Raw genomic sequence first — 19,402 nt, forward strand, 5'->3', positions numbered from 1 at the left:
CATCCGCATAAAAATTGACATCCGCATCAACATCTGCATCCGTAATCACATATCCGCATCCGCATCTGCAGATGTCTGAAAAATCACATCCGTAACATCCCTGCTTTTTACGTACGAATGTGTTAGTGCAACTATTTGAGGAAAATATTTACAAATAGCTATTTTGTTTGCAATACTATGTTTTTAGCAGCTGGACAAATATTCAGTTGAACACTCATTATGTGTTTTAAACTTGTTTCTGAATATTTTTTTTTCATTCGTGATCAGAAATCGGAAGAAGCTGCTGAACATAATCCACCAAAAATGTTAAAAAGTGATAAAAGTCGAAGCAACGAAATGCGATGATTTACAGTTTTGAGGAAACAAAAGCAACTTTCACGGGTTTACACGTTTACTAGTATGCGTAGGTGAAAAGTCACTTATCTCTAAGGGAATTTATTCACTTCACTCTGATTTCACCGTGAAGTGACTCCCGTAATAAGCTCCTGAAAATGGCTTGCTACTCCTAGGCACCATTTAAACGGTTCTTTGTGTTTCTATTACTCGTTCCTCAATATTTTTTCACGATTGCGTTGTTAACCGCTGGCCCTATGTTGTGGCCAAACTGGAAAACGTCACGTCAGCCTCACTTATAAGAAAGATTTGCAGTTACCTGATTAGATTTCAATAGAAAAATTAGAAGTAAGTAAATTTGCAGGTCTAAAGGAATCTAAAAATTCGAAATAATATTCAAATGCAGGGTTTGATGTAGAGGATATCACACTGTTCACTTTCCTGATCAAAAATCGTAATAAACCGAAATACCATGGCGTCCAGAGAGATAGAACGTGTTCCCGTGATCTCAGTAGTTCTACATATTGAGCTTCATAAAACAATGCTCGTAGAAAAATCCATGTGCCCTTAATTTAGATTTAGATTTCATATAACACAACAGCTTAGGATGCAGTCAAAGAAATTTCTCTAAAATTAAACAAACATTATTGTAAGACTACGATATCACAGCCAACCACTGGCTTATATATTACAATGTTATATTTTATTCTTCTGTTAGAACAGGCAAATCTTCTTTCAGAAATCCATCGAAAACTACGCAGAGATCGGGGTTATCAATTTTGCTTGCTTCGTATTTATGTGCTTCAGCTTAGTGTAATTTTATGAATTAGATTCTTCGTAATGCGATGCTAGTTAGGTACGTACGCATGCATTCTTATTTGACCTTATTGGACGCTGCTCTGGTATGCTATTTATTTATCGAATCCAGCTTTTCGAGAAAAATCTGATGAGCAGGGTACGAAATAAATGCAAGATTTTCCTTTGTACCCGTGATACTAACAACAGTACAATTTGCGTTTAGCTGCGCGCCTGCCATAGGTTGATGATACTTGTGGATGATACTTGTGGATGATGCAGAGTATTCCTCGAATGTGTTAGTGCAACTATTTGAGGAAAATATTTACAAATAGCTATTTTGTTTGCAATACTATGTTTTTAGCAGCTGGACAAATATTCAGTTGAACACTCATTATGTGTTTTAAACTTGTTTCTGAATATTTTTTTTTCATTCGTGATCAGAAATCGGAAGAAGCTGCTGAACATAATCCACCAAAAATGTTAAAAAGTGATAAAAGTCGAAGCAACGAAATGCGATGATTTACAGTTTTGAGGAAACAAAAGCAACTTTCACGGGTTTACACGTTTACTAGTATGCGTAGGTGAAAAGTCACTTATCTCTAAGGGAATTTATTCACTTCACTCTGATTTCACCGTGAAGTGACTCCCGTAATAAGCTCCTGAAAATGGCTTGCTACTCCTAGGCACCATTTAAACGGTTCTTTGTGTTTCTATTACTCGTTCCTCAATATTTTTTCACGATTGCGTTGTTAACCGCTGGCCCTATGTTGTGGCCAAACTGGAAAACGTCACGTCAGCCTCACTTATAAGAAAGATTTGCAGTTACCTGATTAGATTTCAATAGAAAAATTAGAAGTAAGTAAATTTGCAGGTCTAAAGGAATCTAAAAATTCGAAATAATATTCAAATGCAGGGTTTGATGTAGAGGATATCACACTGTTCACTTTCCTGATCAAAAATCGTAATAAACCGAAATACCATGGCGTCCAGAGAGATAGAACGTGTTCCCGTGATCTCAGTAGTTCTACATATTGAGCTTCATAAAACAATGCTCGTAGAAAAATCCATGTGCCCTTAATTTAGATTTAGATTTCATATAACACAACAGCTTAGGATGCAGTCAAAGAAATTTCTCTAAAATTAAACAAACATTATTGTAAGACTACGATATCACAGCCAACCACTGGCTTATATATTACAATGTTATATTTTATTCTTCTGTTAGAACAGGCAAATCTTCTTTCAGAAATCCATCGAAAACTACGCAGAGATCGGGGTTATCAATTTTGCTTGCTTCGTATTTATGTGCTTCAGCTTAGTGTAATTTTATGAATTAGATTCTTCGTAATGCGATGCTAGTTAGGTACGTACGCATGCATTCTTATTTGACCTTATTGGACGCTGCTCTGGTATGCTATTTATTTATCGAATCCAGCTTTTCGAGAAAAATCTGATGAGCAGGGTACGAAATAAATGCAAGATTTTCCTTTGTACCCGTGATACTAACAACAGTACAATTTGCGTTTAGCTGCGCGCCTTTTTCCTAGGACACTATCTCCTAACATTTTTCTTTGTTGCATTTTAAACGAAGTAAAGTTTGTTTGCCTGTAGCTTAAAGGATAACAAATGGTGCTCTACACGGTGCTTGCGCATTTTACACTAAGTAATAATATGCATGTCCAAAATAAAAATGTGCTCAAGGCGTGAGATAGGCTTTAGGTTTACTTGATTTTTTTTTTCATATGCATTCATATACCTTTTAACATGAATTCACATGTTCCATATATAAGTTCGAAAAGTATGATTTTTACAAATCAATACAAGTCAATGCCAAAAATTAACTATTGTTAGCAAGAGAAGATTTTTACAATTGTTAGACAATTTTGAGAATAGTGACAAAAAAAAACTGTCCACGGAGACAATAATGTCGGTTATCTACGATTGACTAGTTTCAAAAAATATACCTATGATTATTTTAAAAATTTACCTTCTTCATTGGAATTTAAAAACTATAAAAAATTAGCTTTCTATGAATAATTATTTAACGAAACTACACAATGCACTTCGATATTTAGCACATCAAAGATTGTTAAAAATATGTGTAGAAAGAACGCAACTACACCATATTTACCAACGGAGAGGAATGAAATGCCGTGATGCAGTTGAAAGTTTTCTATAAAGAATAAAAAGCAGTATAATCTCGATCTACCCAGAGCGTTTGGTTCCTTGTAGTAGATTGAGCAGCATATTGCATCAGAAACAATATAATTTCAGTCTGTTAGAACGCTCTACAACAAAAAATGATTTTCCTGTAGGAAAAGTGTACCGGTTTCAGTTTTTCAACCCCAGTAAATTGCTTAAAAATACGCTTAAACTTTCTCGTCGATAAAGAAGTACCCGTTGCTGTTAACTCCAGGTGAGATCATATCCTTTCCAGTTAGTGTTTGGGGCAAGATATACTCGCTGTCCATTATAGAAGAATGAAACAACACCGTGGTACGCAGTGCGAGGAACTCCACTCTGAAACAGATTGATAAAAATAATATTTGGTCGATGGTAATTAGATTCAATCTTCACCTTGAAATCATCCATTAAACCAAGGCTCTTGGTAGCCCGTTTGTACTGCTCTTTGGTAAGGTATGTAATTCTAATGGAATCCTTGGGCACAACCTGACCTCGTTTGAGCTCGTCTAGTGTTACAATTGGGCTCTGATACACCGTATTCAGGAACATGTTGTCGTAAATAGACTTGAAATGAAAGGACACATTAGTTGTTTTCAAACATCACCGTAAGTTTTTTTTCGTTATACCTTTTGCAAATAAGTCAAATTCATTTTAGTGAATCCGGTGAATTCTTCGCTGAGTTTAATATACTTTAAGTGTTTATCAAAAAACAGACCACTGTAAAAGATATTTCAATGAGCTTTAACACAAAAATAATTTGAAAATGAAAAGCGCATACTTTGAAACCCCAATCTTTCCAAAAGTGCGTGTTCGTGGTAATTCGGGTCGGATACAAGCTCTTTCTTTACGCTGTTCAGGCTGTCGAATCCAGTCATCCCAAAACCTGAAATTAATGTGATGTTTAGATTTTATATCTCAGTTTTATATTATAGTTTCCATCACCGAAGGTGAGCCATGCCAGTCAGGCATTTTTCTAAAGTATTGCACAGTACGGAAATGTCCAATTCAAATTATTCATATTAGACAAACTGATTTTAGTAAAAACTTACGTACTCCAAAATTAGACCATGCTTTCAACAATAAATATTCGACACACCTAGCCAAACATCACAAAAATGTTTGTCTGTAAAAATACTTACGCTTTAGGCCATTTGGGTGCCAGCTCTTCCCACAATTCTTTGGTCATCATCCATCCGAGTCCCGGAAAAAAATCTGACCGATAAAGTAGCTCGCTAGCAGCATTGTCAATCAGTCCATCTTTGCCGTTGTCGTTCCAAGCTGAGATGCACCATAATGAACGATCTTTTTTCAATATGGGATATGTTCCCAAGAAATATTCGAAAAAATCCGGAGCGACACTTAAATCATCTTCTACGATGATGACTGATTCAAATCCTTCCTTAAAGACTGTCTTTAGCGCCCATCCATAATGTCGTGAAATTTTGTAGTAACCCTTATATTTCTTTTCTTTTGGTAGTACGGTAATATCAGACTGATCAGGTTGTCTAATTAGTGTCAAATTTTCTTTGTACGATAGAATCAAATTCCGGGTAGGCTCATGGTCACAATCCTGTGAAACTATGATTGGAAATTGGTCAGCCCTGGGACGATATTTGATCAAATCGTCTAAACATCTATTGACTGAAAGCCTATTACAGGCAAATACTAGCACTGGTATTACTGGACTGTTTATATCATCGTTTATATATTTTTGCTGGAATTTACTAAGAATGATTTCAGCCTCTGGCCTTGGTGGAGATTCTGCAACTTTAGATAGTACATCGTCTACCTCGACTTCATTTGCTAATGTTGGCAATGGTTCAGAACTCGTAACTTTTTCTTCCTTTTGCAAAATTCTGATAACTTCACGATAGAGCTTTTCTCTGTTGTCTTCTTCTATTTGTATGTTTTGTTCAAGCAAACGAACTTTTTGTAATACTTCAGAATTTTTCTGTGGTGTGGAATCCTTGAAGTTTCGTAGAAAAATCAGATATGTGGTGAAAACCCATCCTACCAGTATCGCAGCAATGAAGATTGTTTTCCGTGGACGCATTTCAATCGTTTTTTGTAAACCGTGGTTCTTACAAGCACGTTCTGTTTAGATAGTGGATTTAATTATACACCTGTTTTAAATTCAACCTATTACACGTAACAAAACGGTCTGAGTTGTACTCTTATAACACCACGTCACAAAAGCAACCATCGTCACGGTAGATTTCATATCAACTCTGAACGTTCTCAACGAACAAGAATTGCTTTTGGAGCGTAGCAGTATGCAGAAATTTGAACAAATGCCTCAATATGTATATTATTTATCACTTATCTAAATAAATTAGAACTTGAAATAAATCTCGCTTCAGGTTTGCACAGCTGACAGATGGTTTTTTAAGGTTTTGACAATGTTGCCAGTTAAACAATTTAATACTAAAAATTATCGACAAAATAAGCAAAATGGCATAACCGGCATAACTTTGGACACAATGTGTTACATTGAAAAGGTGCTGCTAAAAATGAATCAATAATTGAATAGATCATTGCACACGAAAAATAACCTCACTTTTCTGACACTTCCCACGGGTTTGTAGGAGAAAATTGTTCTATTCACTTTTTATGTGATCGGAGTGAAAATGAATGATACGAGTACGAAAAAGATAAAAACTCTCCGCCTATGCGAATTCGTTAGTGTGATTTTTGGTTTATTCTTGAAAACGCAAGTTTTAACAACAAACTTCCGCTTTTTTATTCGAGCCGAAAATTCTGCTATGTAATCAAACCCGCGACACCTGTCAAATCTCTTTCTTCTTCTTGTTTTGTGACGTCATCGTGCAATGATCTATAATGATTATTCATTTCATGCACGGTAAGAGTCGAAAACCCATTAATGGGTATTGTTGTACCCATTTTTTCTGTTATATGCGGCTGTCAAAAAATAGGTGAATTAAAAAATGTGAAATGGGTAAAATTGTACGCATTAGAAAGACATGTTCTTAGAAAAAAAATGGGTCATTTGTTTACCCATTAATGGGTGAAAAAAACTTCAAGCATCGTTTTAGTTAGCTCTGTCGATTCACACGCGTTCCTTCTACGATCTGTTTTGTTTATTATTTGTTAACAATTGCCATGGAAGGACTTTAAAAGAGATTCGATACTGCGTCGTTTAAGAAGTTGCAAGGTAAACAGTATGTTATATCAAGTGTTGAATTTTACAATGTGAGATTATTTTATATTAGGTCTAGAATGTTCACTATCCGTATGGTATTGGCTTTGTTGCAGAGAATAGCGATTCTGACAATTGATGATAGCAGATAAAATACTCCTGTATTCATCAATAAGTTTCATTTTTGCAAATAATTAAAAATAATTGATTTCACTTTCATTTCTTTTCATTTTTTTTGAGTGAAATGAGTGAAATTTCCGGTTATTTAATAATGGGTATAATTCGTTTCTCAAAATGAGTGAAATTGTACCCAGTTTTTGACGTTCAATCGGTATATGGCAATCCACGGGTGACGTTTCTTTGGTTGTACGTTTGTTATTGTTGCTGTTTTTCAAGCTGCAAAACCAAAACACGACCAAAACCGAAATCTTTTAATGTCGACAATAATATCAAAAGTAATTTTTTATTGTTGTATTCACGCTTATGGATCCAAATTGCATCCAAGTTGCGACCGATCTAACATACATAAAGCTGTCATAAGTTGAAAACAGACTGAAATCAGCTGATCGCAACTGTCTCGTGGATTGCCTTATACCCGTTAATGGGTAAATCGAGTTTACCCACTAAATGGGTTGGCTCACTTTTTGGCGAAATGGTTGAAAAAGTACCCATTAATGGGGTTTTCTTTCTTACCGTGTGATGGCTAGGGGCTAGTCAACTTTGTTTTCATGGATAATATTTCGGTAATATTAACGATATTGGTTGATTTTTCTATATTTATCATTCATCTGTCACATTGACATAATTGAAAATACAAATTTTGCGATGCCAGATTTGAAGACAAATTTTCAATTTGAAGACATTCAACTAACTGTGAATCATTTATCTGTCACATTGACATAAATAAAAATACAAGATTTGCGATGCCAGATTGGAAGGAATGTCTTTGAAGATTCAACTAGCTGTGAAGACATCTTTGTTTGCAAAGACAAAGTAAAGACATCTGTTGGTTTGCGAAGATAATGTGAAGACATGGGAAGACATGGGAAGAAATATGTGAAGACATTCGAATGGCATGATTCGGTGATATCTTTTCCTCAAAAATATCAATAAATATTTACTACAGATGATTCTGTGTTTTGCCATTATCTAATCTCTTTGAAAACAGTTTGCGTTTGTAACAAGTGCTAAATCGATAAATAGAAGTGCAGAAACACCTTTATTTGGTTATGTACTTTTCTCCAATTGGTGCAATAATTTTTAAAATATCATGAATTTTGAATTGTAGTTTCGTTGCATCTCATCCTGTTAAAAATTATTAACCTTAATAATCCCGAATGCCTGCTTTAAAACAGTTTCTTTAGTCATAGGGACTATAAATCAAATAACAAAATTATAGACCATCGCACGGTGACGTCACGCACCTGAGTTTGACAGCTACTGGTAACTTTGTTTACCTTCGAGTGTGGTATTTTTCTTTTCAATTATAGCAAATCATTTTAATTATGACCAAAATGCCCTTTAAATGTTGTGCGTGAGGTGTCAGTACACTAAGAACAACAATGAATTGAGCAGCATTTCCAATACGCATAGATTGCTCCATCAGAAAATAAGCACAAAATCTAAATTGTAAACAAAGTTACCACTAGCTGTCAGAAAAGTGAGGTTATAGAGATTCGGTGAGAGAGTCTATTCATAAAAATAAAATAATAAAATCGAATAAAATAATCTAACATTTATTTGCAATAAGACCTAGAATGAGACTATTAACTTAGAGTATTTCGATTTGTTTGCTTTTAGCAATTTCGCGCTTTAACGAAGACGAGCAACAACAAAACACACACCCAACAAACAATCTTGTTAATTTACAGCTTGTTACAGCTGCAGTTAAGCTAGTTCGGGCTGAGCTAGAGCCTAAAAAGCTTCAACAAAATTGTTTGCTGGGCAGCTTCCTGTATGTGACTGTCAATAAGGTCGAAACGCCTTCAACGCGCTCGAAAAACATCAACTGTGTCAGTGTGTGTGTTATCGGCTTGACGTTTGACAAGACGTTTCCGTAGTTGTTATTATCAAACTCGTATTTGACAGTTTATGCACATTACATGCACACATTTACCACTAATGATTCTTGAAGTCGTTCGGGTCGGGGATGCCACATAGTTTGATGTTCGCAAGGTGTATGAGAAGATCTGTCACTTGTGTACCTATCTTTTTATTTTTCATCTTTGCACAATATTTGTCATAAAAATAAAGTTGTTCAGCCCCTAGGTTGGTGGTCAAGATAACATTTCGATCAGATCAGTGTACCGGGAATTTGAAATCGCTGTCAAAAAGTTGTTTGGCGCTGCCCCTGCCACACGCTTGTTTACTCAAGCTGCGAAAGCCGTGTTTATTGCGATACGATTTATTGCATTTCTATTTAGATTGAGAATCCGAAAAACAGTCCCAGAAGTGCTTCAAATATGGATCCTTATGTTCCGGTGCAGTATCGGGAAGTCCCGATGAGACAACTTTCACCAAATGTTGGTAATTGCCGAGAGATCAACGTGAGCACTGGTAAGGCTTTTTCAGGTTGACAAGTTAATTAAATGTTATTCAAATTTAATGGTGGTTGGTTTATTTTTTACTTTTGTAACTATAAATTAACAATACTATAGGCGGAATTCATAACATGTTACAAGATGTGAAAACATCGGAACAATGTGGAGGTTACTGCTTCGTTGAGCGGGAAGATTATCGTTCAAATCGATTCATTTACTGGTAAGATCCTTGTTCCCTCATTGTCTTCAATTAGAAAACTGAAGATTATTTTGCAGGCGGACTTGCGGAGATTTCATTTACTTGAGTGAGATTAGTATGAATTTAAACTTAACTAACAACAATTTGAAAATAAGTTTCGATGAAAGTCCAATCTTATCTGTTGAAATTAGCGGTAACCGATTGCAAGTAGTTTTGCTAATTGTAACCGTGACAAGTGTACACCGGATTCTGTTACGACATCCGAAAGCTAACAGTGTAAATCCTGATGGGATGCACGAATCAGTTTTAGCGTCCATCACAAAGGAGCAGATATGTGATTCGACTTCATTCTATGTCATTAGCAACGATATTGGTAAAGCTCTCAGTTATTATTTAGTCTTATTATTAAATTATACTGTCGCGATTACTTCTCTGCAGGCCAATCGCTACCTTCAATTGCTGCTGCATTTCGGGTGGAACATGACATAAATGATAGTGATGCGTTTTATGCAGTTTCAACCGTGTCAGCGCTATATCTATTCCAAATGGGAAGCCTCGGTGGAGTGAAAATAATTGAACTTAAGCACAACCAGCTGATATCTCGGTTGTTTTCTAATTTAACGGATGCGTGGAGGTTATTTTCTCATGCATGGCACAATAATGTTTAGATTTCTAACATGATTTTGATTTTTAGGAAAAAGAACGCCAACACTCCAGATCAAGTAGTTTCTTTGTTATTCGGTGAGATAGAGGGTAACTCGGTATTGTATGCTTTTTATCGCAACAATATTGCTCGTGTTTGGTCGCTTAACGGCTCATGCATTGGGGTGGAATGTCTAGTAAAGCATTCTGATCAAAGACTGGAAGGATGTGAGTGCTTTTACTTTGTATCTGTTGCCACATATATTAGGTTTATAAAATTACAGCTCAAAACTTGATGGTTCGAAAATCTGTTTCACTCATTGGTGTATATTTAGCATTTTCCGATTGTTCGGAGTTCATTATATTCCGTCCTGTCATAGGCGATTCTAGTAACGTTAGTTTGAAGAGAGAGTCTGTCATTTTGGCCCCAAACTATGATTTGATCGACTACAAAATATCTGATCAGGCTATTTGGGCACTGTGGTGTAATGCTGAAGGTAAACTAACTTCGCTTTCCTCGACGCATTAGATTTTTAGGCCAAAAAAATGCGGTCCATGGTCGCATTCAATTATATTTGTTTTCCCTACAGGTGAGATGCAAGTGCTGACTTATTCAATCAACAGTCAATCGATCAATTTCTGGCTTCCAATACCACTGGAAACCATGGACGATAAGTATGTGGTAAAACTGGACAAGGGAACTGATTTGAAGCATGCCTATTGTAATCGCATCTTTCACTCTGGAAAGTTTCACAACAATGTCATTGCGAAAACTCTTTCGGTACGTGTGAGTTGTTGTTATTTGTAACGATTAAAATTTATTAAATTGAAAATCGCAGATGTTTAACCGAAGCTTCAGTTATTCCGGTTCCGTCATTTCTACGGCTGCTTTGAAACGGCACGTATGCAGTTACATTGATGGAGAATTACAAAATGAGCGCAAACTTCAAAACATAACCGACGAAGAGTTTATAGAGCTCTCTTCGACACTATGGGAAAAGTTTTATCTATGTTGCTCTCAGTACAACTTTGAAGCTTGTCAACCTATCGGCATGCTCATACTCGAAGAAATGAATGTATTCTGTTTGATACGAAAGAAGTTAATCTCGTTTTTTCGACCCTGCGATGAATTGGAACTAGCATTACTCTCAGAGAACTACCCTGGAAGTGATGGTGACACTGGTGAAAAATCTGTACAACAAGATGTCGCTGTATTAGTAAGAGTGCTGAAGCAGATTGATAAATTTGTGCCCGAGGATGAAAAAATAGAAATCGAGTCTTGCCTGTTCCAGCTACGTTCTATCAAGGATGTAATGGGAACCATTTCCGCATCGCAGAGTTTCGAAAATCAGGTAACTGCATTATTATTATTCTCGACACCTTCGTATGATTATATGTACAGCTCTTTTCAACAAGAACACATTGAAAGAGTGGTCATCAATACTGTTTGGTTCTTCGAAATTTTAAACTTTGCAACACTTTGCATAAAGTTACTTATAATGATTCATTTTTTTAATGTTCTTTCTAAATGGCTGCTTCCAGTGTAACCTAACAGCTGTCATTCAATCCATTGAAGATCTACCCAAAGCTGTAACCGTTATCCTTCAGAAGCTCAAGTTGGACCATGACTCGCCCTCCTCAGAGCCCAGTTGTATGTCTGGTTCAGTAGCATGCTGGTATTTTGATATAAAGTTAATTTTTTTCAGTATATCCAAGTTTGAGGAGTCTTCCCTTTGGAGGTCTGCTGGGGGTACAACTATTGACTGAAACCGTTCGTCAGATGATTCAGTTGCGCTATATGGTCGTACGAAACCTTATTGTTCTACAACATTTGCTGTTGAATAACTTTGCGCTAAATTGTAATGCGATGGAAATAATCCGTTCCAAATGTATTCCAGACAGTGAGGTATTTCTTCAATCATATTATGTTATGAATTGGATCGCTGAGTCGGTCGTGGATTATGCTGCGGTCCGCAGGTACTGTGATCATAGATACATATTTATCGATAATGAATCTAAGTAGAAATTACTTTTGGTTGTAGTAAGTCGCTGGAAAGTGATGCCTCACTGGTAATTGGACATGAAGAGGCATATGGGTTCGAATACATTTCATTGCTACATCTCTTTGTTGCTACCAAGGGACTTAAAGCGTGTATGGTTACCGATATGAAACAAAGTTTGATGAACAATTCAGAATGGTTCACCGAGCTGCTTAACATTAGCAACGGATTGCTACGTCTTATGTAAGTATTAACTTGCCTGATCTAGTCCTTTTCTAAAATATGTATAATTTTAGATGGCCTGTAGCGGGAGAGTTTACTTTCGGACAATGGCTCATGCAAGGTGAAATGCACATATTTATAGAAGAATATGTTCGTTTACTGAACTCTTGGTGCGAATGGAACAATTGCTCTCGTAATATATAAGTGCTAAGTTAATAATTGTTGTCACATTTCATATTATCTATTTTAAGGAAACTTTATTCTGGCCAAATCATATCTTATGAACGGTGAAAATTCAAAAGCTTTAGACCTGTTTCCGCAGTCAGCAAAAGGGATCTTGAACGAACCATATTTAATCGCTTTCACTAAGTCATCAGACACCGTTTCAGTGCCACCAGATGAGATGTTGAGTCTTTTCTACCTTAAGGTGATCCGATTGTTCGAACACTATGGTGCATACGATTGCATTAATGTACTGGCACAAATTGCCATTGGAACTTCAGTACAAACCAAACAACAGGCAATGTTTCAAAGCATAGATTTCAGTAGTCATATGGAGCTAGGTCACTATGAAGAAGCATATCATTCGTTGGTTTACAATTGTGAGCAGACACGAAAAAAAGATTGTCTGCGACAATTGGTGTGGCGTTTGTTCCAGGCTAAAAAGTTCAACATTTTGATCGATCTCCCGTATTACGGTTTGGAGATGGACTTTCAAAATATTATGGAAATGCATGCACGATCGGTGGAGATCTCCGAAAATAGCCACTATGACTTTTTGTATTCCTATTTCATTTTGAAAGGCAATATGAGGAAAGGTACTACTAGTCTACATACATTTAAAAAATACTTTTTTCATTGTACGTTCTTTCAACTTTTTCTAGCTTCTCTTATTGCGTATGAAAAAGCCCTTAGATGCCAATTGGAATGTAATTCTCCAGTATTCCTTAAAATGCGCTGTGAATCCTTGCTAAAATGTGTCAATGCGCTAAACTTAGTGGCTCCTGACTATGCGTGGATCGCGAAACCCACGGTTTTTAAAGAAAACAAATCTCAAGATGACCAGGTAATTCGATTTAAACAAATTTCAACTACTATTTTAGTGTTTCATTCTTTAAATAGAAAGCAAAGATTGAAGTTATTAGCTTGTCTGACATACGTAAAGAATTGATGGTGACGGAAGCTGTTCTTGAAATTTCCAAACAGCTAGAAGACTATAAAGCTGTTTTAGATGTGGATACCGATGAGCTCATTGTAATTTTGGCAAATGCCAAATTATATGCCACTGCTTTCAAACTCGCACTTGCTCTTGGTAGAAATGTCCTTCCGGTTTATGAGAGTTTAGCAATTGCATGTGTGATGTGTGCTATGCAAGATGCTGCTGATAATTGGGATTGGCTGCACAAAAATAATCTTGCGGGTAGAACACGTACGTACTGTTCAATTCGGATACATATATATTGCTCTTTTTTCTCTGTAGAATCGATAATCAGCTCTGATAGTACGGATACCGCCTGGAACTTCCTGAAATATTGTTTGTTGAATCAAACCAAGGATCAGGATGCATGTTATGCATCAGTTATGAATCAAATTATTTCTAAAAATGCGTTCGCACCGCAGTGGCTTACTGATTGGTGCATGGTAAATTTCAATTATTTTATAATGTAGCAGTAAAATTATGATTTGATATTTCGTTGTACTTATAGAATAAGATACCGACAAAGCTTCTTCAGTTATACATAAACTATGGACGACTTGAAGAGGCATATGATGTCGCAGTTAAGCTTATTCAATCGCAGTTAATCAGTCGCACATCGATAACATCGCTTCACTTCAACCGTTTTCTACTGCCTATTACGCTGATTGATCGCCTTCTGCACGAATTTCGCAAGGATGTAAAATTCCAAGAGGTTCGTAGTAGATAATAGGTGTGAAGATGAAAAGATGTAATTGCATTGCAATTATATCCTGTTTCATTTTTTGTATACTGATAGATTACTAATTACATTCTTCTTCAATTGCAGCAAAAGAACAATCTCGGAGAGCTCATCAATTGTATAGCCAATTAAAAATCTCTGTATCTGTTCTATTTCTGTTTTTCAAATAAAAAAAAATTGTCCTTGAATTTATTTTTTTATTAGGTACATATAAGCTCATATAAAAATATAGAATGATAGTAATTAATATATTTTTGGATTTGGTATGTTAGGGTAAGGTGGGGCAAAATGGGTCAGTGCCTTTTTTGAGCGTGAAATAACTTTTTTTGTAATGACACTAATTTTGCATGATGCGTAACGTATTTTCGACTATGTATCACGTGTTCATAGTTCATATTTGCATATTGCTTGTTTTTAATAAATAAAATCTCGCGTAATTTTTCAAAGGGACCTAAGTAACAATGACAGATTCTCTCACCTCTCATTTTGTTTCGTTAATTACGTCGTCATTATATATATTTTCTAAGCTTTTTTCCCCTAAATCGAGAGATAGTAATACTGTCTTGCTTACTATGCATTGAGTGTTACGAAATATGGAAAAAACACATTATTATTGATCAAAGAGAAAGTAAACAAAGAGAGTCTCTCAATGTTAGATAGGTCGCTTTGAAAAATTACGCGAGAAATATTTTTTCGCTAAGTTTTTTACGCGATTCACACTTTTGAAAAAACGTGTTCTCTCGTCGTACGCTATATAATTTGAAGTAAACCTTTATTGCAGCAGCAGTTATGCTCATGATGTACTAAATAATATGCTTTTTACCATAAATAAATGTAAAATAATCATGAATATCACAATCGTGAACTAAATTAAAGATTGGGGCAGCATGGGTCACCAAAGACGAGGCAGTATAGTTCGCATCGACAGCTGATTTTTCATAGTTAACGTTTCAGTTTTGAGGCTAGATTTGACGCAAATAGTGTTGTCACTCCGAAAAAAACTTTCATTGCTTCAATAACCCGACAGTAGAGAAATTCTTCAAAATGATGCGGAAAATAATCGTCGATAGAAATTTAACCCATTCTGCGGTAAATACCTTATATTTTTGTTATCTATGAAGAGAAGGCATTTTTCTTGTTATCCGTAAAAAGTTTATTGAGATTTGATCATAATTTTGTGTTGTTTGAAAGGGTGACCCATCATACCCCTTCAAATGACCCATCTTGCCTATAGTCACTGTATTTTACTAGTCTGGCGGAGTGGGGAACCATGCAACTGGCAACCCACTTTTTCACATTAAAATCCTGACACCACTGGATATAATTCATGTTGCATATGACTTCTTTGAAAGTAAACATTTGATGTGAAAATGAAGTGCGTTTATAACAAATGTAATAGCAATTGGCGATGGACAAGAAAACAAACAAGTTTACTCCGGTTTCCAAAGAATGCGAAGATTAGAAGAAAATGGCTAAAATTTTGCGAGTTACCTGATAATTCATTTATTCGTTGAAAGAGAGAATTATAAAAAAAATCATTTTGTTTCGATTGAGCATTTCCCGTACAATAGTACAGCGTGAAAAGCGACAGGACAGCAAATCTATGGCAGTATAATGTTATCAATAAACAAATAATTATAAAAAGAGCACGTTATTGATGCGACGAAAGAAAGTATTTCTTGTGATTTTCTCACATGTATAAATTTAACATTATTGTGATATCATTTATTCATTACAATAACTATTCTCAAAAAAATAGCAATTGTCACTAAAAATCCAATTATTGAGTCTAATTTATTCTGTATCTTTTTACGGCACGATTACAATACTTCAACTGCGAAAATCGACGCACTATCGACTGGTTCCCGTTTTGACAGTTCACACTGGTTCCCGAAATCCAGTCCGCCAGACTAGTAAAGTATACAGTGACTATAATCTTGCCCCGCCTTTTTTAAAGTGCAAAAAAAACCTCTAAAAATTCTGTAAAAGCGAACCAACACTCGATTTTTGTTATGTTTTAGCGTTATTCTATAAAATATACATAACATCAATATAATCATCTGAAAGGTATACCGAAACTTACTTCAGTTACGAGATATTGTAAATCTAGCTTAGGTGACCCATCTTCCCAACAAACATTTGGGCTGAATAAAACAGCTAATAATTTCAAAATAGCTGAATAAAGTCTGCAAACAGATGAAACGGATTGCCACACCGCTCAGGTTGATTTATCAGCTAAACAAGCAATAAATTCAGGTTTAAAAAATCTTGTGAAATACTCCACGGAATTATTTAATTGTTGGTTGGTTAAGCGCTATTTCGATTTAAAAAATAGCTATTAGATAACATTAATCAAACACTAAACCAACTGGTTGAATAAACGCTTCTTAATACTTCCCAAGGAACATTTTTTGGCTAAATAAGCGCTTTTATAACTTATCTTACTCAGCTGACGGCTGAAAATAGGTCGAATCATGTATTTCTAAGTGTTCAATCAGCTTTCGATCAGTCGGTTCTGAAGAACTTAATCAGCTACCTGTTACATTCGGCTTCCTAAATAGCCGAACACGGGCTTAATAAGAAATAACTTAGCCATTTGAACAACTTTTATACATGCTGATCGATTCTGTAGAAGCGATTATTCATTCTTTGTACAGCTTGTAGAAAAACTCTTTTACAGCCAACAGCAGCTGGCTTATAGTATAAATAAGCGCCTATATGACAATTCCATGGCTAAAATTGTACATTCTGTTTTTCTGAAAAAGTGCTTTTTCAGCTTTATTACAGCTACGATTAATATAATTCAAAATATATATTCGTCTAAATTAGACAACTTTTTTTATTGTATAGACTAATTGAATACATCCAAATCTTTCGATTTTTTGCACTTCTGTGTGTATTTTTCATCGCTTATTTTTCTATTATTGTTAGTGAAAATTACCTTTTTAGTATCCAATTCTCCAATTCCAATACCAAAAAAAAAAAAATACTCGAATCTCGAACTCATGCTCATGAGGTTCCTGGTAGAACACGTTGCCGATTCGTCTATCTTGACATACATGAATAGGTATCGATTTAACCCGTACATATATTTCCAGTTTATTTCATAAACAGTTTTACATTGGCTGTATATATACTGAATTGTAGCTGAACAAGCGCTTCAGCATTTGTATCCCTAACTGTAGAAATTGTACAAATCCTTGCTAGTGTATCCACTTCGTAAACAGAAACAAACAGTTCAAACGAAAAATAATGATAGTTTTTGCAGCACGGCTAGCCGTACCCACTAACATTAAAATTCTACAGTGCCTTGTATTAAATCGACCAATCACAGACGACAGTCACTTTGACAAAACGTATTCTATCGTGTTCAAGGGATATGATACAAATGCTGAAGCGCTTGTTCAGCTACAATTCAGTATATGTACAGCCAATGTAAAATTGTTTATGAAATAAACTGGAAATATATATATATATATATATATATATATATATATATATATATATATATATATATATATATATATATATATATATATATATATATATATATATATATATATATATATATATATATATATATATATATATATATATATATATATATATATATATATATATATATATGTGTTAAATCGATACGTATGCACGTATGTCAAGATAGATGAATCGGCACCGCGTTCTACCAGGAACCTCATGAGCATGAGTTCGAGATTCGAGACTGGCAGTAAATTAATTGGATACTAAAAAAGTTATTTTCACTAACAATAATATAAAAATAAACGATGAAAAATACACACACAAGTGCAAAACATCGAAAGATTTAGATGTGTTCGAATCGCCTAAGCAAAAAAAATTGTTTAATTAAGACTATTCTATATTTTCAATCATAGCTGTAATAAAGCTGAAAAAGCACTTATATAGACTATAAGCCAGCTACTGTTGACTGTTGAAGAGTTTTTCTACAAGCTTTACAAAGTATGAATAATCGCTCCTACAGAACCGATCAGCATGTATAAAAGTTGTTCAAATGGCTGAGTTATTTCTTATTAAGCCCGTGTTCGGCTATTTAGGAAGTCTAATGTAACAGGTAGCTGATTTAGTTCTCCAAAACCGACTCATTAAAAACTGATCAAACACTTAGAAATACATTATTCGACCTATTTTCAGCCGTCAGCTGAATAAGATTAGTTATAAAAGTGCTAATTAAGCCAAAAAATGTTTCTTGGGTTGCCCCACCTTACCCTATGTACGTATCGGTGGAGCACGTTTGCACTCAAATTATAGTTGTTTAATGGCATTCAACATTATAACATGTACCTATGTTTGATGATTTTGAAATGGTTATCGTTTTTTTATTTTAAACTTTGCACACATATCTGACTCTGCAAGCAGCATTTTCTGCGGGCGAAAAAAAATTTTAGACTCAAAAGTAATTTTATAACAAAATGTGTATACTTGCTATTGATTTTTTTTTGTTCCCAGTGTATATTTTTACAGGGTAGCATCCGTTCCCTACAATTCATTCTCAAATAGCTATCCTGTGTAACTGAAGGTTTCTGAGCTATAATGCTTTGAATAGAATCAATTTTACATTACGCACATTAAGAAAATTACTCTTAAGTTGAAAAAATGTTCCACCCGTTGAAAATACTCAGTTCATTGAGGCATACATGAGCAAAGTTTAAGACAAAAGGTCATTTAATTCAATTTTTTTCATAAGCGTTCAATTAGTTATTTATAATATAATTTGGATTTAATTCGTTTCTACGATGATTTGCAACAGTGTGTCAAATTATTATAGAAACATTTCTTGTATCTAAAGTCCTCATATTCCATTTGTATGGAAGCCCTCCCTTCCTTAGAAAGAGGTATCAAACCACCATAAAAACATGTATTGTCCCCTAAAACCTCCACATGCCAAATTTGGTTCTACTTGCTTGATTGGCACTCAAATTCTGCGGAAACTGGTATTTAATTTGTATGGGACCCCTCTCTTACAGAGAAGGAGGGGTTTTCAACCAGCATAATAACCTTCCTTGGCCGAAAAAACCCTTACATACAAATTTTCATGCCGGTCCACTGATCCGTTCTTGAGTTAAATCGTGAAATGATGAGAGATGTACAATAATTATATTTTCATGTATTTTTTGGTGGGTGTCTTTTATCGATTACAGAATTTGATCGATCTTTCACGTGGAGTTTAAACTAGATTCCAAATTCAAAGTCTCGAATATTCACTATTTTTTCTCCTAATTTTCATCGTGATTTGCAGATGAAATAACTTTATTCTTAGGTCTTTTCAAGAAAAATTCAGCAAACATCATTTAAAAGGTGCGGCAGAAAAAATTGTGTAAACTTATGGTGTTTCTTTCAAATATTGTTTGAAG

The 19,402-nt window shown here is 35.0% G+C and overlaps 2 protein-coding genes and 1 long non-coding RNA gene across 3 annotated transcripts; 2 read left to right on the forward strand and 1 right to left on the reverse strand.

The window, feature by feature from the left end:
- Positions 1-237: 237 nt before the first annotated feature.
- Positions 238-5,707, reverse strand: LOC129724477 (alpha-1,3-mannosyl-glycoprotein 2-beta-N-acetylglucosaminyltransferase). The gene is made up of 5 exons (XM_055679414.1): positions 4,455-5,707; positions 4,094-4,198; positions 3,942-4,032; positions 3,709-3,879; positions 238-3,651 (listed from the first exon to the last, which is right to left on the reverse strand). The coding sequence occupies exons 1-5, from the start codon at positions 5,366-5,368 to the stop codon at positions 3,538-3,540; spliced, it is 1,395 nt and encodes a 464-aa protein (XP_055535389.1). The 5' UTR covers positions 5,369-5,707; the 3' UTR covers positions 238-3,537.
- A 681-nt stretch (positions 5,708-6,388) lies between these two features.
- Positions 6,389-6,686, forward strand: LOC129721832 (uncharacterized). The gene is made up of 2 exons (XR_008727502.1): positions 6,389-6,487; positions 6,546-6,686. It is a non-coding gene; the product is annotated as an uncharacterized LOC129721832 (long non-coding RNA).
- A 1,913-nt stretch (positions 6,687-8,599) lies between these two features.
- Positions 8,600-14,200, forward strand: LOC129724697 (nuclear pore complex protein Nup160 homolog). Its single transcript, XM_055679817.1, has 18 exons — positions 8,600-9,028; positions 9,130-9,232; positions 9,289-9,584; positions 9,650-9,845; positions 9,906-10,081; positions 10,138-10,350; positions 10,444-10,634; positions 10,693-11,205; positions 11,396-11,504; positions 11,560-11,830; positions 11,896-12,096; positions 12,150-12,268; positions 12,327-12,893; positions 12,960-13,141; positions 13,198-13,495; positions 13,556-13,716; positions 13,782-13,985; positions 14,100-14,200. The coding sequence occupies exons 1-18, from the start codon at positions 8,935-8,937 to the stop codon at positions 14,142-14,144; spliced, it is 3,939 nt and encodes a 1,312-aa protein (XP_055535792.1). The 5' UTR covers positions 8,600-8,934; the 3' UTR covers positions 14,145-14,200.
- The last annotated feature ends 5,202 nt before the right edge of the window (positions 14,201-19,402 follow it).

The sequence above is a fragment of the Wyeomyia smithii genome, chromosome 2 (genome assembly GCF_029784165.1).
Source record: "Wyeomyia smithii strain HCP4-BCI-WySm-NY-G18 chromosome 2, ASM2978416v1, whole genome shotgun sequence".
Classification (NCBI taxonomy): Eukaryota; Metazoa; Arthropoda; class Insecta; order Diptera; family Culicidae; genus Wyeomyia; species Wyeomyia smithii.